At 40.4% G+C, this 23,040-nt stretch overlaps 1 protein-coding gene across 8 annotated transcripts in view; it reads left to right on the top strand.

Annotated features, from left to right (window-relative positions):
• LOC135257857 (serine/threonine-protein kinase MRCK alpha-like) overlaps positions 1–23,040 on the top strand; it is a 377,275-nt gene that overhangs the window by 190,648 nt on the left and 163,587 nt on the right. For 7 of the 8 annotated variants that reach the window (XM_064341035.1, XM_064341036.1, XM_064341034.1 and 4 more), the window contains exons 13-14: positions 8,869–9,111; positions 20,457–20,567. In XM_064341035.1, the coding sequence (XP_064197105.1) occupies positions 8,869–9,111; positions 20,457–20,567 (354 nt within the window). The remainder of the gene's footprint in view (positions 1–8,868; positions 9,112–20,456; positions 20,568–23,040) is intronic. The other variant, XM_064341039.1, reaches the window with a different exon arrangement.

Here is a 23,040-nt window from a genome sequence, read left to right as displayed (position 1 = left end):
TAACATATGAGATCTCCATGCCAGAGAGAGGGAAGAAGAAACAGAACTTCCACATCAACCTTCTGAAAGAGTTTCTACCCAGACAAGAGCCAGTGGAGACCCAGCTGTTTGTTCGGGCGGTGGGTGAAGAGGAAGAGGCTGCAGAGCAGTACTTCCCCACAGACAGCCTCCCACAGCCGGTGGACCTGTCGCACCGCAGTCCACGACAGCAGGAACAGCTGAGCAGTCTGCTGGATCCAGAGCTCTTTCAAGAGAAGCCTGGCTACACCACCCTGGTGAAACACCACATCCACCTGAAGGAAGATACGCTGGTGAGGCAGAAATGTTACCGGATCCCGGAGCGTCTACTCCCAGTGTTGCAGCAGGAGCTGGAGACCATGGAGTCCCTGGGAGTGATTGAGCACTCTTCAAGTGAGAGGTGCAGTCCAATTGTGCTTGTCCCCAAAAAGGATGGAACTATCAGGTTCTGTATGGACTTTTGGCAGGTAAATGCCAAAAGTCCAAAATTTGACTCGTATCCCATGCCCCGCATGGACGATTTGGTGGAGCGGCTGGGAAAGGCCAGATTTATTTCCACCCTGGACTTGAGCAAAGGCTACTGGCAAGTACCACTAACGGAGGAGGCAAAGGAGCTCACCACCTTCAGAACACCCTTTGGGCTATTCCATTTTACAGTGATGCCCTTTGGTCTCCAGGGGGCGCCCGCAACATTTCAGCGGCTTATGGATAAGCTGTTGCAGGACACCAGAGACTTTTCAGCGGCGTACCTGGAAGATGTGGTGATCATTAGTGAAACTTGGGAAGACCATCTACTCCACTTGTGTCAGGTACTGCAGTGCCTTAAGTCCACAGGGCTAACCATCAACACCCAGAAGTGTGCCCTAGCCAAGAGGGAGGTCCAGTTCTTGGGATTCGTCATTGGAGATGGGGTCATCCGTCCTTAGCTGGAGAAGGTGGAGGCGATCCAATTTTGCAGTCCTCCAACCACGAAGAGGAAGGTGAGAGCGTTCCAGGGCTTGGTGGGGTGGTACAGGAAGTTCATTCCTAACTTTTCTACTCGAGCCACTGTCTTAACAGACCTCACAAAAAACACCGCCCCGAGCAGAGTGGTTTGGACAGAGGACTGTGACCGTGCCTTCCAGGACCTGAAGGAGGCGCTGTGCTGACACAGTCCTGCAGAGCCCAGATTTTAACAGGTCATTCATCCTGCAAACAGACACCTCAGGTGTGGGGCTGGGAGCTGCGTTATTGCAGGGCAAAGAAGGAGAGCGCAAACCTGTGGCTTTCCTGAGCAGGAAGATGTTCCCCAGGAAAACCAGGTACTCTACAGTGGAGAAAGAGTGTCTCGCTATAAAGTGGGCACTTGACTCTCTCCGCTATTACCTCCTTGGTCGACACTTCATGCTAGAGACAGACCATCAGGCCTTGCAATGGCTGCATCGGATGCTGGACTCTAATGCTCGCATCACGAGGTGGTATCTCTACATCCAGCCTTTTAACTTTACTGTTCCGTACAGGAAAGGCTCCACCAACCAGGTGGCAGACTTTTGTCATGAATACCGGAGGATCTCTGAACTGGCATGCTGTCCCTCTCATCACGGAGCGGGCCTGATGGCTTGCACCGCAGGCCACTTTCTCCATCTGCAGAAGGGGGAGGAAATGTAACGGAGCTGCTAGCCTGTTACTAAATAAGCCCGTAATTGGGGCTGTACAAAAGGACACATACAACGGACAATTTTGGTTTCTTCCACGCCTCTAAGGGAGTATAAAAGGGAGTGTTCCTCTTTCAGTTGGTGTTGGTTGGTTGGATGTGTCAGGCGGGAGGCGGGAATGGACCCAAGCGCAGAGTGCCAAAAAGCAGAAACTCCAAAAATGGGGAAAACAAGACTTTAATGAGGGAAAACGGAACAAAGGGCCTCGCAGGGCGGTTTTTACAAACAACGAAAATCCTCAAAAAATAACAAGAAAACAAAAATACAAAAACCCAAAAAACGAGGGAAACAGAGCAGGCAGGGAACAGGCAGGCAAGCAACAGGTAAACAGGAATCGCAAACAGGTAACAGGCAGGAACTGAAACAAACAGGTCACAGAAACAAAAGAATCCAGCGCCTGAGTGAGGGAAGAGGGAGACTTAAATAGAAGCGACGCAGACGAGACACAGGAGGGCACAATGAACAATCAAGCCACAGGGAGGGAGGGGAACATGAGACAAAACGCAACTAATAATTAGATAAGTGGAAACGATAAAACAATTAACAGGACACAAAGCCGGGGTGCCGCCATCTGGCGGCCCAACCAGGAATGACAAGGGGGGAAGACACAGAACCCTGACAGGATGGTACAGTCTGGTTTGGGTTGCAGAAAAGTAATTGATACAGTGCTTTTGGGTTCTGATTGAAAATACCCTGTAAATAGATTTGTTTATTTGTTCTGTTATTTTTGTTCAGTTTTTGTTTGTTTGAGTTTAGTTTTTGTATCTTTTTTCACTTCCTGCCCTGTATATAGCCCTCACCTGTAACTACACATCTTGGATAAAATAAAAAACCTTGGGCACTTCATTGTTGTGTGTTGGCTCCATTTTTTGGGGGTCCGGCCTTGCTGCTATGGCTGTCCTGTCACAGTCCTCTTTGAAGTGCTGTGGGGAATGCATAACATTGAATAGGCACCGCAAATGAAAGAACGAATGTCTTTGGGGAATAAATCCAGTCTGGTCCGGGTGTACCAGTTTACCTATCAAAAGGCTAAGCCTTTTGGCTAAAGTCTTTGTAAGGATTTTTTGATCTAGGTTTAGCAAAGAGATGGGTCTTGTAGCAGGGTCGGCAACCCTAGGCACGCATGCCACCATTGACACGCAGGTGCTTAACCAATGGCACGCGAGCTTGAACACAAACTTAAACTCAAAATATATTGGGGTCAGAGCCAATCAGAGGCAGAGTAGGGGTGGGACTTTGCAGAATGCTGGTGGGGAAAAAATAACAGCCACTGCCACAGCGCGAGGGCGCTGGCCAGAGAAATTTCTATCTTTGAGCGGGCTTGGTGGTAGTATGATGGCAGGCCCTCTAGCTAAGAAAGCTAAAGTAAATGTTTGGGCATTCCAGCTCTTCGTGGACAGAAGAGTGGGGTTTTGTGTTTCAGAAGGACCGTGCTGTGTGCACTTTGTCTTGAAAATGTTGTTTGCCGAACGTCAAGTGTTAAACGCCACTTTGAGACCAAACACGAGAAAACTTTCAAGGACGAGGCTGACAAGGTAGAATCCATCAAACGTGCCGTGTCCAGGTATGGGACGCAAGCAAAAGCCCTCAAAGTCTTTGGCACTGCTAAAAATCATGCTACTGAAGCAAGCTATCGCATTTCATTGCGAAACGTGGAAAGCCGTTCACTGACGGCGAATATATTAAGGAGGCTTTCCTCTGTAGCTCAGAGGTTTTGTTTGATGGCTTACCAAACAAAGAGACAATAAAATCAAGAATAAAAGACATTCCCGTGTCAGCCAGAAATGTTGAACGATGCATCGAAGAAATGGCAGAAAATGTTAGTGTGCAGCAGACAGCTGATTTGAAAGATGCCACGGTATTTAGCATCGCACTTGATGAGAGCGTGGATGTTAATGACATACCACGTTTGGCAGTCAAGGCAAGATACTGTGATGATTCGACAGTAAGAGAGGAGCTCTGCTACTTAAAACCAATGCCCGAAACAACAAAAGGTGTGGACGTAGCCAAAGCTGTTATTGAGCATTTTGATGAGCGAGGGATTGACATGAGCAAGATTTTTGCAGTGACAACAGATGACGCCCCCGCCATGGTCGGGAAACAGTGAGGAGCTGTCACATTAATTGAGGAACAAGTCGGTCACCCCATCATGAAAATCCACTGCATAATACACCAAGAAAACCTCTGTGCAAAGATGTCAAAGTCAGATCTTAATGACGTCATGGCTACAGTGGTGAAGGTTGTTAACTTCATAGTTAAGCGATCTGCTCTGACACACCGACAGTTCCAGTCCCTGCTCGAGGAAATGGACTGCACATACAAAGATATCCCTCTCCACTCAGCAGTTAGATGGCTAAGCTGTGGAAATGTTTTTGGAGCGGTTTGTTAGCTGCTTTGATGCCATAAAGGCCTTCCTGGATGAAAAAGGCCAAGACTGCCCAGAACTCGAGGACGAGAAGTGGGTTGAGAAACTTTGTTTCTCACGGATATCACTGGACACCTCAACGAGCTCAATCTCCAACTGCAAGGTGCAAGGCAAACTGTTTTGGACATGTATGACACATGGGCAGCTTCTGTTGGAAAACTGGCAATTTTTTCAAGCAATGTTGCCACTTCCACTTTCCACTACTTCAAGCACTTGAAGGAGCTGTCCACACAGCACAGCATCAGCACCGCTGAAATATGCAAATACATCAGTGGGCTTGAGTCAGCGTTCACAACGCGATCTGGGGACTTTCAGAAGTATGGACCTATGTTCTCTTTCTTGATCAAACCAGAGAGCTTTGATGGACATGAACTGGATTTATCTGTGATAGACTGGCTGGATACATAGGACATGGAAATGCAGCTGATTGAGCTGAAGAGTTCAACACTGTGGGTGACCAAGTTTGCAGAGCTACGGAAACAGCTGGAAACCACAGCAGGGCGTGATCACGGAATGTGCATCTTCACCTTTTGGACATCGCTACCAGAGAAGTTTAGCTGTCTCAGGAATGTTGCATTGGCTTTGCTGACAGTCTTCGGATCAACATATCTCTGTGAGCAGATATTCTCGCACATGAAGAGCGTGCTCAGCCCCTCCCGCAGTCGTTTGAAAACTTATTTTACTGGAATGCGAGATTGGAATGCTCTTCCTGATTCAATCAAAACGGCTAATTCTCTGAATGTATTTAAATATCGTTAAAAGTGCTTTCTCCTTGCCCAGTGATCCTTGTTGACTCTTGTTGTTGATGCTCTGTGTGTGTGTGCGCAGGTATGCGTGCGTGTCTTTGTACTGTAGACATTTTTAAATGTAGAGATCAAGATTTGTATATTTGTTGTATATTTAGTTATTTTCATAGTCTGGTCTCGGACCGCATTGAAAATGAACCAGCTATTGCTGGCTTAATGGGTAATCCTTGCACTCAATACTCTACAAATTGTTTCTCATTTTAGCATCACACTTTTTACAATAGCCCTCTTTGTAGTGTTTTAAGTGTATTTGTTCTATTTTGTAATTTTTATATGAAGAGTGCAAATAAATAAATTTAAATCTAAAATCACCAAGCCACTCCCCTTGTTTTCCCGCAAATTTGTCAATAGGAAAATGAATGGGGCAATTTTCAATAAGCGATATTTTTAGTTACAAGTTGGGAACTAGTTAGCTATTGGTATGTGGTACTCATGACATATATGACTCATGAAATATAATATCAGCAACACAATTGACCCATGACAAGTACCAGGTACAATGTTGTGTACGTTTAGTACGCTTAGGAACTACACATACCGGTACTGTGCTCCTGACTAACTTAATCGAATATTGTTTGGAAATATATTTTTATTTTGGGGATCACAACAACAATATAGCTAGCCAGCATGGTTTTCGATAAATTACCGACAATATGTTTACTACTTACTATGTTTTAATACAACTATTTATTAGAAATTGTCTATCTCTTGCCTACCGCAACTGCACCGGTCTTGTCTAAGTGCAACTGCACAGCTGTCATTATGATTTTCACATTGTGTGTATTCCTTTGTAAGTGCTGTGTGCAGACTGAAAGTCTGTTACCCCGAAGCCTTGCGAAACGAAGTTTTGTTACATCGTGAACTGTACAGCATATGGTTTGTAATGACAAATAAACCTGACTTTGACAGCTAGCTAGCAACCTGCTGATCCAGCCCTTCCTAATGTTAGCTAACTTACTATACTCACCGAAACTTTATAAACGATATCTTTCATGCTGGCCCTGACAGACCCGCTAATCTGCCCCTGGCTGTATATGACCTGCTCTACATGGTTGGACTTTAAATGATTTTTGCCCTTCTTAACACTATTGTCCTGACCATTGAAAAAATGCATTAAGCTAACCAGTGACACCGCCATTGTCGTGGGTATAACTAGCTAGCCAGTAGCCACCGGTGTTGCGTGAAGTTGCCCCTAGCTGCTGGTCGAGAGTCAGTTATTTTCTTCCCCTACTAATGGTTAAAGTTAGGACCTGGGAAGGGAAATCTGATCCCAGACCAGCAGTTAGGGGCAACTTCTCCCTGGAGCCTAGGCAGTGCCACCGCACTTAACGGGTAGACTTACAAGCACACGTGGTTGTGACGTGTATCGTGTGACTTTGATTTAGTGTAGTTCAGGAACACTAACACATTGTAAATCGACATGAATCAGTTTTTTTTCCCTCCAGAGATTAAAATAAATAGAACCAAGCACATGCTACGGCAGAGAATGACGTATGAAAAAAAACGTGAGAAACCTTTTATTTTTAATCGCTATAGTTATTTTACAATCAATGATTTTTAAAGAGTCAACAGGATTTTAACATTGGGCTGTGACGTCTAGAACCGGACGCCCCCTAGATGCAATTTGACTTACAAGCTCAATTGTGGATATTTCTGTAGGAAACCCTGAAAAGTGGCAAACTCGGTGCTGTATAGGTATGGGCCATACCTGCCATCCCAATCATCCAAACTGTCCATACCAAAACTCATTCCACCACCAATTTTTTATCACCTAAGCAAGAGCATGTCAATCTTAGTTGCGAAATGTTACATCTATCCATCAATCCATCCATCCATCCTTCATCTATATGTCGCGGGGGGGAGCCTATCTCAGCATGCATTGGGCGAGTGGCAGGAATATACCCTGGACTGGCTGCCAATTTATCCATTCACACACTCACACACCTATGGGCAATTTAGAGTCTCCAGTTAGCCCACATGCATGACACTGGACTGTGGGAGGAAACCAGAGGAAACCCATGCAAACTCAAGGAGAACATAAACACTCTACACAGAAAGGCCCAGACTGGGATTTGAACCCAGAATCTTCTTGCTGTGAGACCACCATGCCACACATGTTACATCTGTTATATTATAATGTAGTTATGTAGATTAGAGTGAATGACGCTGCTGACTGCCTGTTGTAGCACTTCCCACTACCGGTAGCTAAATGCACGTTTCATAGAACGGTATGTCAATTTGCAATTGAAAATCATTTTTTATTAATGTATGATCCCTGTTGTGATATTATCATTAAATAAACCATTATAAGTATTTGGTTGTTATTTACTTCACAAGTGCAACAAACATGGTGCCATTTCAATTTCAATGTGCCCTATTGGCTGAAATGGCATCAAATGTATTAAATTATCTCGACTGGCCAAAAAAAAAAAGGTCAGATTTGGAGAAAGTAGTATTTCCATAGGAAATTAATGGGCTCAACTGGCCCTACACAACAAGATTTTAAGCAATTTAATATTCTTAGAAGTCATAGTTAAATCTTGCCAGTTACATTACATTAATGTAATACAACTCACAATCAGTGTGAGATTGTATTAAGTTGGTTCCGACTAAGTTTGTGACAGTCTTTTTCTCGTCCTGACCATTCCAGCAAAATCAAACGTGTTTAATATTAGTGCAAGTCTTAAGTCTTAGCTCAGAACGTTTTTGATAGTCAGTGACACATTTTATAATCATACACGGCCAACAGCCAATTGATGCGCGGACTTTGTCTGAAATTAGCACACTGGTTTGTGTTTCTGACAGGAAAAGGAGGGCTAAGATAAAAAAAAAAATTAAAGAATCCTGTTGGAGTCTTATAATGCGTGAAGCTGCGAGATGTGTGCTCCTCAAAGATTAAAAACACATGACTTAAATGTAAGAGCTTGTCAGAGTTTAGTTGTTTAGAAGTTGTCTAAGGTATGGGAGGCATTTGTTGCTTATACTTATCTCTAATTAGTATCATTAAGATTTTGAATAGCAACCAACTGCACATGTAATAGAATAATATAGTATGAATTTTGTGTGGGTGATATAAAAAGGGCTAGACGTGTTTACAAAAATGGGAAGAAAGAGAAGAATTAGAAAAAGATCAGTACTTTGCATGTTTCATGTGCAATCTTTAAAAAAAACTTTCCCAATCCGTTCTTTTGTTTAGCACTCTGATCATGTGTACGGCCAGCTGTCCAATGGACTTAGTAAGGGTAAATATTAGCTTCTCAGCTAGCAACAAGAACAACACAAGTCACAAGCTAGAAAAAACAAGTCCAATGGACACGTAAATCTTTGGAGCCAGACAAAAGTTACATTGTTCCACTGTTGGCATAAATGATAGAATGACATTAGTTAGCTACTCGATAGCATTAGAAAAGTCCTCTTGATTTTATGTTTCAGGAAGTAGCATAAAACAAAAGCAATACTACATTATATCACACTGACCAATGAATAAAGGCGTCAGAAGAAAAAAGACAAATGTCATACAATAAAAGAATAAAGAATACCTTTTCTGGCCTTAAACAAGAATACTTTAACACTGGTGCACCAGCATTATGTTACATTGCAACTTGTCATCACATAGACCAGTAAAGTATGATCTCTTTGTTTGGGACTCCCAACATTACAGTGAGTTTAAGATTTTTTTTTACATCTGTCAGATATTGGGGGATCTACTTGTTCCAATATTTAACAAAATTTTGCATATTTACGTAACATTTCAAATTTAGATATTTAGACATTTAGATAAATGGTATATTTGATCTTCAGGTATGTGATTCTGGTATTAATTTTTACTGGGTGGTGATTTTGCAACATTTCTCATCGCTTCTGTGAAACGGTTGCAAGAGTGCAAGACAAGTATCTCAAGGTCATGTCACTCCCATTTCTCCAGGAGCTTCTGGAGTCTACTGAGAAGCTGAAGTCTCAGGCCAAAGAGCTAAAGGAGGCACACAGCCAAAGGAAGCTGGCAATGCAGGAGTTCGCTGAGATGAGTGAGCGGCTAACAGACCTGCGCTCACACAAACAGCGGCTCTCCCGTCAGCTCCGTGACAAGGAAGAGGAGATGGAGGTGGTCAACCAGAAGGTGGAGACACTGCGGGCAGAAGTGCGCAAGGCAGAGAGAGTCAGGAAGGAGGTCAGTGGAACTGGAGCTATTGGGCCTTGTGGCAGAGAGTGTATGGATGACAAAGAGTTTGATTTGTGGGAGTGTGTGATGTAATGACAGGATTTTTCCTGCACTGAAATGTCATAGGCAAAAAAAACTTGTAAAACAATTAGAAATGACCAGATTATATCTAAACATTCATTGATGCAATCTGTTTGTCAATAATACTGCATTTCAAGTTTTGACCGCTTTCAAGTTTACATGCAATCTTAGACTAGCTGAATTAACGTCAGTCGAATCCCATTAATTGTATAAAAGAATGAGACCATAGACAGGGAGTGCCGACATGGCACTCCGTTGCCTGTTGTAGATATGATTTTCAACAGGAACCACCTACCTTTCTAAATTTAGCCGGTCTTGTGTCTTTTAAGAGCAATTGTCTGTTTATTTATGAGACATCTGCTGACTTTTAACATAGGGGACAGTCACCATGAATGTAATATATTTTTAAATAAAAATATTTAAGAATAAAAATATTTAGCCTAGCACTTTGTCATGTCGGTAGTCATTAGACGTTTCAGTTGCATTCATGATTTAATAGAGTCAGATCTATTTAAAACCAATTTTTACAATCCGACTGTGAAATATACTCTCATTTGTGACACCTGGGTACCTTCTGAGATAGCTGTGCATAAAACCACACATACTATTTACGGGATTGTCGCCCTTTTTAGTACATTCTGACTTGATTGACAATTATTTTACTCAGCAGGCGACAGTATAAGCTTTCCAACAATGTATCACATGTCTGATTTTACTTTTGGAATAGGGTTTTATAGCCCAGTGTAACTAAAAGTTTTGTCTCATCATTGATGTGTTACAAATTCAGCCTCTGCGATAGCAGTAAAAGACAAGCACCCTGCAAAACGTAATTGTTCTTGAGAACTTCTGACCATGGCTAAGACACACAATTCAGGCCAAAAGTTTACATACACCTAGGTTAAAAAAATCTAACTCAATTCTTCATACCATACATTGCCTGTGTTAAGTCAATTAGGGCAGTGGTTCTCAAACTCGGTCCTGGGGGACCCCTGTGTATGCTGGTTTTCATTCCAACCTCAACAGCAATCCCAGAATTTTAACAAGTTGTTAATTTTTCTTAATTAGGTGCTTTTCATGTTTTAGAGCTAGGGTCCTCAGTCTTATCCAGAAAGGGTCAGTGTGGGTGATGTCCAGGTTCACTTTCTTTAAAAGAGGTTTTACTAAAACAGTTTTAAAATCAGTGGGGAAGACACCAAGCTGTAAGTAGTGATTCGCTAAGGCAAGGATGTCTTCGGGTACACAATTAAAAATAGTTTTAAAAAGGGAGGTTGGAATTGGGTCAGGGGAACACGTGGAGGGCTTCAGTTCTGTTACTATTTTCCTGAGATTTTCAGCATCAACCAGGTCAAAACGTTCCAACTTGACATTACTCTGTACACAAGATATAGGTAAATCTAATATTGATTATTTTCTCCCTGAAGTAGCCAGCAAACTTCACATTTAGAACCTGGAAGCTCGATACTATAGTTAGTTGTGGGGTTTACCAGAGAATCTATTGTACTAAAGAACAGTCTAGGATTTAGAATGTTGGTGTTTTCAGGTCTGAGAAATATTCTTGCCGTGATATTCGAATTGCCTTTTAGTTTTTCGGTGAGTATATTGTGATGGATTACTACTTTTCGCCATCTGCGCTCAGCAATTCTGCAGTCTCTTTTTAGTTCCATGGTTTGATTCTTTTTCCATGGGGAAACCTTTTTTTGTAGTTATTTTCCTGGTTTTAATTGGAGTGACTGCATCAAGCCCTGTTTTTATTTTATGATTAAAATCATTAACTAAGTCTTCACAAGATGACAGTAAGACGTTATTTTTGTAGGTTGCAATATATGATGTGAGAGTTTTGGTTACTTCTGGGGTAATGTAGCGTTTTTTGACAATACGTTCTGTGGTACTTGGCAGAGAATGATCAAAACTGTTAAAAAACACACAGTGGTGGTCAGACAGAGCCAGATCAGTGACAGACAATATATTGATGTTAAGACCATATGATATAATTAAATCCAAAGTGTGTCCATGTTTGTGAGTCGGTACATTAACATGCTGTTTAAAGGCCATACATTCCAACAATTCTAAAAGGTCTTTGGCTCTGGTATCTGCCAGATTATGAGCATGTATGTTAAAATCACCAATTAAAATACAAGTATCATAGCTCATATGAATGACAGATAATAGGTCTGCGAATTCCGTTAGAAAAGAGGGGACAGATAATTTAGGAGATCTATATACTGTCACTGCAAGGAAACGAGGCTGAGAATTTTAAAAAGTAGCATTATATTCAAAGGCATGAAATGTGCCTTGGTCCACATCCCTGCTCTTCAGTGTCTCTTTCTAGATTGCAGCTGTCCCTCCACCCTTCTTTCCATCTTTGGATGAATAGGAAAAGGTGTAGTTGGGTGGACAGGCCTCAGTCAGTGTGGCAGGTGCATCTGTGCCCAGCCAGGTCTCAGTGAGGAAAAGACAGTCCAGATTATGCTCATTGATGAGGTCATTGATACAAAGGGATTTGTTTGTTAACGCCCTTATATTAAAAAGAGCCATGTTGATTTCTGTCTGTTTTGCAGCCAAAAATGAATTCCAGTTTATGGGAACTATAACCAATTTATTTATGTTTGACCCCTTTATAGCTCTGTTTGCAGTGTTGTGTCGAGTTGAGATGATGTGTATTCTAAAATCAACAAGGGTAGGTGGGTAGGTAGTCAGGGTGAAATACATTGCATTACATTGTGGGCAAGCATCTGAGAACCCCTGTGGTTGTGGTGCAGTTTATCGCCCTTAAAGAACGCAGGGCAGCCCCAGAAAAGGTCAAAGTTGTCTACCAAAGTGACCTTAAGTTTGTCGCTTAAGTTTGATGTCTTGAGGTCTTGCTTCAGTATTTCTAGATAATCTTCCTTCCTCATGATGCCATCTATTTTCTGAAGTGCACCAGTCCCTTTTCCAGCAAAACACCCCCACAACATGATGCTGCCACCCACAGTTGGGATGGTGTTCGTCGGATTAAAAGCCTCACCCTTTTTTCTCCATACATTGCGCTGATCATTATGGCCAAACAGTTCAATTTTTGTTTCACCTGACCAGAGAACACTCCTCCAAAAGGCTAGGTCTTCACCCTGGTGATCACCTGCAAACTTCATTCTGGCTTTTTATGCCTCGGCGACGGCACAACCAAGGCATTATGTTTTTGGTTTGTCCGTCCGTCCGTCCGTCCCGATTCTCGTGAACGCAATATCTCAGGAACGCCTTGAGGGAATTTATTCAAATTTGGCACAAACATCCCCTTGGACTCAAGGATGAACTGATTAGATTTTGGTGGTCAACGGTCAAGGTCACTGTGACCTCACAAAACACGTTTTTGGCCATAACTCAAGAATTCATACCCTAATTATGACAAAGTTTCACACAAATGTCTGATAGGATAAAATGATGACGTGATGACATTTTATATCCAAACGGTCAATCTAGCCAGGAAAAGGAACCAGGGAAGGAGTGAATTATCACATGCATGAAGCCTTGATGAAGCGATGACATTTTATATCCAAACTGGCTACTGGTGGGCGGAGGCATACAACCACAAGGCGGTATTTCTAGTTTATGCTGATCTTGGAGTAGGGGCTTCTTCCTTGTGCGACAGCCTTTTAGGCCATGGCGACGTAGGATTCTCTTAATGGTGGATGTAGATACTTTGGTACCTGTTGCCTCGAACTCCTTCACCAGTTCCTTTGTTGTTGTCTTGAGGTTCAGTTGAACCTTTCGGACCAAAGTTTGTTTGTTCAGCCCTGGGAGTTTGTTTGTGCCTCCTTCCTGAACGATGCAGTGTCTGTGTGGTATTTGCATACAATTGTTTATACAGATGCTTGTGGTACCTTCAGTTGTTTGGAAATTGCTCCTAAGGAGGAACTGGACATGTGGAGGTCCACAATTTTTTTTTCTGAGGTCTTGGCTCAGTTGCTTTGTCCATGGTATCAAGGGAAAAAAGGCAGTTGGTCTAAAGGTAGGCCCTTAAATACAGCCACAGGTGCCAATTAACTCCCAATTAACTCCTAATTATGACAATTAGCCAATCAGAAGCTTCTAAAAAGTAATTACATCAATTTCTGGAATCTTCCAGACTGTTTAAAGGGACAGTCAACTTGGTGTATGTAAACATTTGACCCACTGAAATTCTGATATAGTGAATTAAAGCTGAAATAAATCTGTCTCTAATCGATTGTTTTAAAATGGCCTCTGATGTGAAGAAAGTAGATGCCCTAATTGACTTGCCAAAATGAATGTATGGTAACATGAAATGTGCGAAGTTGTGAAAAACTGAGTTGGAATATCTTTAGCCTAGGTGTATGTAAACTTTTGGCCTCAATTGTATGTTGGTGATAGACTTAGCTGAAATTGTTTTCTGATGTAAGTCAGTAGAGGAGAGTGACAGCATTGATTCTCTGGAGGAGGAGAATGCCTATGAACACAGAGGATTTCACCCTCGATATGTAAGCATTACTGCTCAAAATATTTTGGTTATATACATTATTTTTTAATTTGAGTGTCTTTGAATAGATTAGCACTATTTTCATTGGTAGCACAGTCATGTTTATGTTTTATGCACCAATACGATGTGGAGCATCAGAAAAACTGACAGTGGAATATTGTTTTGATGTCATCCCATCCCAATGCAGCAAAACATTGCATACTGTAGAGTACAGAGAAACATACTCCATGATAGTTAGTGATTAAAGGGGAATTTCACTTTATAACACTTCTGCTTCTCATGACTGATATTGTCCTTCTAATGAATCTGTCGCCCTTCATTTTTCGATTAGTTATTTCATGATTAATATTTTACGCTGTTTTGTTGTTTTCCTTTAAAATGCAGGAACTTGAGAATGCATATCATTGTGCGACTTCTGATGTGGGCGTACCTGCAGACAATAACATTAGGTTAGTCGTAGAAATAGAGTTGTATGACTACTAGCTAGCGAAACCGAAAATGTCTGAGGACGAAGGAGATTTTGTTTTTGATCATGGGATTTTTGTGCCCTATCAATTCGAGCCGGAATACACAGAAGAAGAGCTGGCTAATTTGCAGGCTGATCGTGCAAAAGTTAGTCAGGATCGGGTCGAGATTGAGGAACCACAGACTATTCCGAGGACAAACGGCAACTGGTGGTATACATCCTATGTATTACAGACAGACGCAATAGCGTTAGCCAGAACGCTTAGTACCTACCTCGAGCGGTTCGACCAATGATGGGAAAACGGTGGGTACAGCTCCAGGGTTCAGACGGTCGACTTGGTAGCCGGTGGCTTCAAAGTGGTCGCTGCATACCCTTAGTCCTCGTTTGCGAACTTCTTTGACTGTTATGTTGGGGTGTCTGATTACATCCAGCCATGTCTGGCACAAAGTTGCATCACGTGGGAAACTATGAAAATGTGCTTTCAAGGCAAGTTTAACCTCTTAAGGCACAAGCCAAATTTTGCCAATCCTTGCCCATTTAGGGGGTACCCTATTTAAAGCTTTATAACTCCAGATGTGAACACCACAGAGACTTGAAAAATGGCTTAAATGAAGCAAGACATTTGTACAATTTACAATACTAACACAGATTAGTTTATATTCATAATTTTGGAAGAAATAAAGTGCCACAAATGCAATTGTTTTGACAAAAAATCCAAAATAAATTTGCACTTTTTAAGTTCGCAATGAAATACTGCGAGATTGAATATATGCAGGAGGTTAAACTATACATGTGCTAGGTCAAAAACTTCTTGACCACAAGTTCATAAAATCTAAGGGTGGATATGTAGAACTACTATAGATGTATGAAGCAAAAACTAAGCAGTGTACCCAGCATCTCCAAATCTATCCAAAATGTCTAAATTATGCATTGCTGTAAATCATAACATATCCATGTATTTCACTACAAATCAACTGTTTTGACTCAAGAAAATCACTGTTGCATAATTTTCAAATGGGAATTACAAGCTTTCAGTCAGTACAGTGGTCTAAAATAGCTAGGTGTCCAGAAACATATCCAAAATATCTCCAAAATTGAATAAAATGTTTTTTGTCCATTATAAAGCATATAAATGAGCCCCTTATGACGGTTTAAGATGAAACATTGCTATCAGATTAAAAAAATAATGCAAAAACATTGTCACACAATGCGGTACAGTACCTAAATGTGTAATAATTAACTCGTGTGTATTTCTATACTCTACTCTCGTATGTTTTATTGTATGGGGATGGGGCGACATGAAAACAATTTTCACCCGTTCACCAGGTTTTGGCAATGTTCCAGCTATGACGTCATCACTGTTGCATGCTTCACAAAAACTATTACACTTCCGTCTAACGCTTACATTACAGTGTGAAATATTTACATTATATAACACCACTAACCTATTTAAAAATACTCAATTTCAAAAAGAACGTATATAACCGAAATATTTTGAACGATAATACTTACATAGCAATGGTGAAATCTCCTCTATGTTCAGTAGATAGAGACAGAGAGACAGTATCCATTATATTGTTCTATTCGCTTCTGTTTTGCTCCAGAAAACGATGTCAGCTAGGTCTATCAGCAAACATATGGCTTAGCTATGTTCAGAAGTCCTCAATAATAATAGTATTTTCCAAGAAATTACGAAATATCCTTGAACATGTTTCGTTAGGTGCATCGTATTTGTCTGCTAACAGAGTGTGATTGCGTAAGTGAATGCTATGCTAAGAATATTTTCTGTTACGCTGACCTATAAAACCCTATTCCGAAAGCAGAATTAGACATGTTATACATCGTTAGAAAGCTTATACTCTCGCCTACCGAATAAATGAATTGTAAATCTAGTCAGACTGTACTAGAAAGGGCGACGACGCCGTAAACAACAGGTGTGGTGTTACGCACAGCTATTTTGGAAGATACCCAGGCGTCACAGATGCGCCTATATTTCCCAAACGGATTGTCCAAGACAATATATGACCACGCAGTCTCAAAATGGACATCTCTACACGTAAAACCAACAGTAAGGTTTTATATTTATTCAATATTTAGTCCCAGATATTGACTGTAGAATGACATGGTATCATTTTTAAAAACTTTTTCTCGTTTATTTCGTTATTCAGTGAGCAGCGTTTTCACTGCTGTATAGGCATATCTTAGGGCTATTGTCGGGTTTATCTTGTTGCTATGACGGAATACGATTTTTTAGTGGTGAAAGAATATTTTTATGAATGCCAAGATAGACAATATTGTCCATTATGTCAAGGGTGGGGGGTGTTTTTTAGATGAGACTGCAGGGAGGGGGTGTGTGTTAAATGAACGACGGGAGCGACAATGGTGGGGCTGCGAAACTCCGTTTTCGGCATAGTTGTCATGTATCGTCTACTAATGAAACGGAAACAACGCGTTTCTGTTTTCATCTCACACTTTGGTTGCAGTAGCACCGAATGTTTGAGTTTAGTAATTTAGGCACGCGGGCGTGCCCACCACTAGGGGCTGTGCGCTAAGAGGTTAACGGGGGCATTATAACAACCGGGTACAATGCACCTCATTATTACACCGATATCGCATCAAACAAAAGCTAGCAGACGTTAGTTTGTTTGATTTCAACGCTAAGTTAATGAAATGTTTTGCTTCAATTCTTCTTGATTTTGTGGCAAAATGAAATTGTAGAAGAAAAAAACAGAAACCGTATGTACTATGTTGACATGCGCTAAAAAAAATAGGTCTTTGTTTCTAACGTTTGACATTTAAAATGAAATAACTAATCGAAAAATGAAGGGCAACACATTCATTAGAAGGACAATATCAGTCATGAGAAGCAGAAGTGCTATAAAGTGAAATTCCCCTTTAAGTATGTGTACCGCAGTGTGTCACAATGTTTTTGTATTATTTTTCAATCTGATATCAATGTTTCATCTTAAACCACCATAAGGGGAAAATTTATTTGCTTTAATAATAGAAAAAATGCAGTTTATTCATTTTTGGAGAGTTTTTCTTTTTGAACCTCTAGGTATCTTATACCCCTTTCACACAATAGAAAAAAGGAGTTTTCGAGACGGCTTCGATACCGCACTTGTCTGTCTGAACACGTTGCGACGGCTTATAAAATACCGCATCGAAAACACGTCTCCCGGTGTTTTCGAGGCGCCTCAACTACCGCATTTCTCCTGTGGGAACGGGAAGCAGCATCGACCACTGCTTTCTTGGTGGCATTCGAATTACGTTACAGATCTGCGTTCACGCGCACCTATCTCTCAACCGAAAAAATGGCATACAGAGGAAATACCTGGACTCACAAAGAAGTGGAAATATTATTACAGGTGAGAAGCGAGGAAGCAATTGCCTCCCAACTGGAAAGTATAGTGAGAAACTCGGTGGTATATGAGCGGCTAGCGGAGCTGATGCGTTAGAGGGGCTATACTGGAACTAAAGAGCAAATAATATAAAAAATAAAACGGACCGATATGTGCTTTGTAGCGCACACAGATGTAGCAGATAGTTACATTGTAAATGCATTGAGAATGTGAAAACTAATAACATTAAAGCTGTGACCACTTGCACTTCAAAATATAACGTGTTTGTTTGTTTGTTTGATTGTTTTGCCGGAAATTACAAGAAAGATTGCAACGAAAATAAATTACAAGTACCGTTATAGCTTTGGGCCTACATCAAGTGTGTTACTATGGTAATGGAACGTAAACAGTTCATTCACGAGAGTTGAGTTCTACTGTGTGTGAAAGGTAAAGACGGCTCGAATACCGCATTACAAATTCTGTGGGAAAGGGAACCTGTTACCGCATCAGAGGCGGCTCGGATGCGGTATTAGCTGTGTGAAAGGGGTATTAGTCTCCTGCACTTATGGAAAGATAGTTATTCCCACTTGAAAAAGATGCAAAAGTGAGTTTCTTGAGTCAAAACAGTTGATTTGTAGTGAAATACATGATTATGTAAGTGATTTACAGCTCGATGTAGATTTTTGGATAGATTTGGAGAGGGACACCAGGGTACACTGCTTACTTTTTAGTTCATAGATTTAGTAGTTCTGCATATCACTTTTAGCGTTTGCACACTTGTGGGGAAGGAGATTATGATCCAGGACATGTATAGTTTTTACCTGTTTTATATATGGAATATCTCAGTTTTTCATTGCAACCTTAAAAAAAAAAAACTATTTCATTTTTGCATTTTCGCCAAGATAATTGCATTTCTGGCACTTTATTTCTACCTAAATTATGAAGATGAACTAATCTAAGTAATTAGTATTGTAAATGGTACAATTGTCTTGCTTCCTTTAAGCCATTTTCCAAGTCTCTGTGATGCTCACACCTGGAGTTATAAAGCTTTATAACCCCTTTGTGCACATGCCAAATCTGCCCAATCCTTGCCCATTTCAAGGTTACCTTATTTGAAGCTTTATAACTACAGATGTGAGCATCACAGTGACTTGAAAATTGCTTAAATGAAGCAAGACATTAGTACCGTTTACAATACCAACTTAGGTTAATTGATATTCATAATTTAGGTAGAAATAAAGTGCCACAAATGCAATTGTCTAGGCAAAAAAGCAAAAAAGATTTTTTAGTCTGCAATGAAAATGAGATATTCCATATATAAAACAGGTTAAAATATGCATGTCCTGGATCAAAAACTCCTTGAGTACAAGTGCGTAAAATATAAGGGTGGATATGCAGAACTACTAAAGATCAATGAAGTAAAAAGTAAGCCGTGTACCCAGTGTCGCCAAATTTATCCAAAATGTCGTAACATAATCATGAATTTCACTACAAATCAACTGTTCCGACTCAAGAAACTCATGGTTGCATCCTTTTCAAGTGGATGTCCCGTTATTGGAAAATAATGTACAACGGGGGTGGTGATGCGGCCGAGGCGAAGCCAAGGGTCTCCTTACCCCACCGAAGTACATTATATTCCAATAACAGGACAGCCCGAAGGGGTTTATTTCTTACGTAAATGGTCCTATTTGGACTTATATAACAGGTTGCCAACAATGACTATATATGGTTACTTTTATATTTATTGATTTTTATTGACTTAATCAGCTAAAAGTGAAATATTCTTCCGTGGCCGTTTGGGCATATTATTTTACCGTTGTCAAGCAAAACTGTGGTTGGTAGTACTATTTGGACCATTGTTATGCTAAAACTCTGGTTGGTAGTTCTATTTGCACCATTGTTAAGCAAAAACCTCTGGTCGTTAATTCTATGAAACCAACTATTCTCTCAAGAAAAAATAGTTCCTTCTTATTTTATACCATACAATTAGCACCAGTTTTGGTCATTTTTGTCATTACATTATTTAAGAAAACTACATGAAACCATAACTCAATCAAATTTATCTCCCTAGCTCTGTCTTGCTTTTTAAAATGTTGTGGTCTCACAGTGTAGACGTTGCGTTTTTCCAAGACACTCTGAAACTGGGTTTGAATGTCAGTTAGCTTTATGATTGGCTCACCGTCACTTGTCACCTAGTCAATATTAAAATTCTGGGTTTTAGGTCAGAATGGTCTCACAGCATGCTTGTTATCCCGGCTAGCTAGCTAGCCAACTATTGAATTGTATTCAAAACAGCGGTTACTACAAACGGAATCGTTCACAAAAATACAGATGAAAATGCGTCCCATAGCCGTGAGTTAAATATGGAACGCCTATTCTACTGTCCAAATAAGGGACGATTCAGTATTTTGCGGCACGGTTGGCAACCCTAAATGAAGCCAGTAACTAGAACCGTGATTCAACATTGCCATCTATTGGAAAATTGGACATTGACAAGGGGAGGGGACGTAATTCAAAATCGAAAGAATAATGTTGCTGTTTTAACTGCTTTAGAATGCTGGGTTTTGTAGCGCATTGATTTTAGAACTGTTAAAAGGCTGAGGTGTCCCCTTTACTGAGAAATAATGCCCACTCGGACCAATCAGAATCGAGTATCCAGCCAAGCCGTTGTATAAAATGTGTTAATCCTTCAGTATAGGTTATATTCCCCCCAGTTCTGGCACCTACACAGTGTAAACCTTCAATAAATATTTTAATAGTTCCAAATGTTTCATTGTTTATAGCCTACATCTCAATGCTTTGTGTTGGTCTTTTGAAGACTTTACACAACTTTACATTCTAAATGTTCCTAAATATACAGAGACAACACATCAAGTTCACAGTGGCACTAAAGCTGGGCTGGCTGCATTGGCTTTCAGGCAAAGTCACCACCTAAGCCCTATTTTGAGCCAGGAGTAACTATATTTGAGTATCTATTTTTGTGTTTTATTCTTAGTTAGAGCTGCTGGTGGAGGAGCGGGATGCGGCGGCTCAGAAAGAAAGGAAGCTGTGCGAGCGCAGTGAGCAGTACAACAGACAACTAGAGGAGGAGTTGGAGGGACTGAAGGTAACAAACACACACATGTATGAGAAGCCATTTAGGCCATGAATAATACTTTCTCTCACATACCATCATACTCTCTCACACACACCATTATACTCTCTCACACATACCATTATACTCTCTTGCATACACCATTATACTCTCTTACACACACCATTATATTCTCTCACTCACACCATCATAGAGAATAGTACTGCGTGTGAGAGAGTATGATTGTATGTGTGAGCCAATAGTAGCATGTGTGAGAGAGTTTGATTGTGTGTGAGAATACTAGTATGTGAGATAGTTTGATTGAAAAATGTAAGATTGTTTGATTGAAACGGAAAGCAGTTTAAATCAGTTCCTGATTGGCTTACAGCCTTTTCACAAGGCCCACCCCCTCTCAGCAGCACCTCCAGCATTCAGATGAACAGGGATCATCTAAATTTTGCACTTTGTGCAGCACTTTGTGGCCTTGTCCTTGAAAAGTGCTATATAAATAAAGTTTACACTTACTTACTAAATCAAGCTAGTTTTAATAACACAGCTAGTTTAAATAACACTTTTAAATCAACTAGATTTGTTAATATGATAGCAAGGTGTATGGGGCTGAGGAGTACCAAAAATCAGACTGCTGAGAGGCTGGCTGTGACTATATCCTAATTAAAGCCAGCTACTGGTCTAGCCGTTGATAATCGAGCGCTGGTAAGCGAGGCCGGTAGAACTCATAAGCGGTTAGTCAAATTAAAATATTTACATGTCCATTCATACCATTAAAACTAAAACCCTAGCTTCAATTACAGTCCACTAGTTTCAGTACCACATTAAATGTCTGTTTAAAGATTTGAATGATCAAATCTTATATTTTCTTATATATTATTATTGTTTTGCTTTTTGGAGAGGGACATACTGACAATCATTCTCTCTCACACACACTACTATTCCCTATGTGGTTCTGAGAGAGTATAATGGTGTGTGTAAGAGTGTATAATGGTGTTTGTGAGAGAGTATGATGGTGTGTGTGAGACAGTATAGTGGTGTTTGTAAGAGAGTATGATGATGTGTGCGAGAGGAAGTATGATTTATGGCCTAAACAGCCTCTCATACACATGCTCACGTGCACACACAAACAAATGTATATTCAAAAGATAGTACATCATGACAATACTGTCACTCATATATTGCCAGGAAAAAGGAAAGCACTAACATTGATTTAGTTAGTTAAAGCCGTTTAATTGAATAAATATTAGATCAGTGCCTGCCCAGTGAGGATTGAGTAAGATGTTTACAGTTGAGGCCAAAAGTTTACATACAACTAGGCTAAATACATTCAAACTCAATTTTTCACAACTCTACACATTTCATGTTACCATACAATTCCTGTGTTAAGTCAATTATGGTATCTGCTTTATTTCTTTTTATTTATATGAGAGGTAATTTCAAAGTAATAGCGATATAGTTATTTCAACTTTTATGTACTATATCAGATTTTCAGTGTGTCAAAAGTTTACATATACACGTTGTTAGTATTTGGTGCCATTGCCTTTTAATTGCTTAACCCTCTGGGGTCTGAGGGTAAAATGAGGCACACTGGGGATTGTGCCATGCTCTGGCATTTGTGTAAATTTCATCAACTTTATATGCAGTGATTCCAAATTGTTTCATATCTCTGTTTTCAGCAGAAACTCAGCTACAATAATATGGCAGCAGTAAGTAGGTCATAATCATATGTGGATTGTAAATTGCTCTAAAAACGCACAAACTGCAAACAGTAGTTTTGAACACGCACAGGAATGTTGTAATAAAACACACTAAACAATTGTATCAAAGTTTTTGGATCACTGAAATGTGTTCATCAAGGTCTTGGGTATCAAAAGATGACAAAATATTTTAGCAAATCCAATTAGAAATATAAAATACATTGCTAAAAGTTAGTGTTGTGACTACTATTTTTCAACCCCAGGTGAGAATGGGAGGGCAAATGGCCTTTCTGTAATGAATATGCATTGGGTAGGAGGACCTGCCAGCTAAGTAGGCTATTCACACCTGGCCGCATGTCTCCCCACCACTAAGACAAAGACTCAATGAGCCATTTAGAAGACAGAAACAAAGACATATTTTGATTTTGGAACATTTATTGAAGTAAACTATATGCATGGAAGATGAGATGAGACTGGTGTACTCTTGCGACGCCTGCGTGGCCTCTTAGCTAGTGGTGAACTAGGTTGTGTTTCCTGATCAGCATCTCTGTAAATATAATAAAAACAAAATTGTTAGGAAATGTGACATCAAATCAAACTTTATTTATATAGCACATTTCCTTCAACAGGTGAAAATTAAATATGCTTTACAAAAAAGTGACAAACCACTAACTAATGAAAACAAAACTTAGGAAATGTGACATAGTTACATCATATACAAACAAAGAACCAAACAAACACAACCAGACACAGAGAGGTAGCCTATAATTTTGAGTGAATGGTTAGAATCGTTTGTA

The sequence above is a fragment of the Anguilla rostrata genome, chromosome 6 (assembly GCF_018555375.3).
Source record: "Anguilla rostrata isolate EN2019 chromosome 6, ASM1855537v3, whole genome shotgun sequence".
Lineage (NCBI taxonomy): Eukaryota > Metazoa > Chordata > Actinopteri > Anguilliformes > Anguillidae > Anguilla > Anguilla rostrata.
The sequence above is the reverse complement of the archived record's forward strand: the minus strand, read 5'-3'. Positions and strand labels throughout refer to the sequence as shown.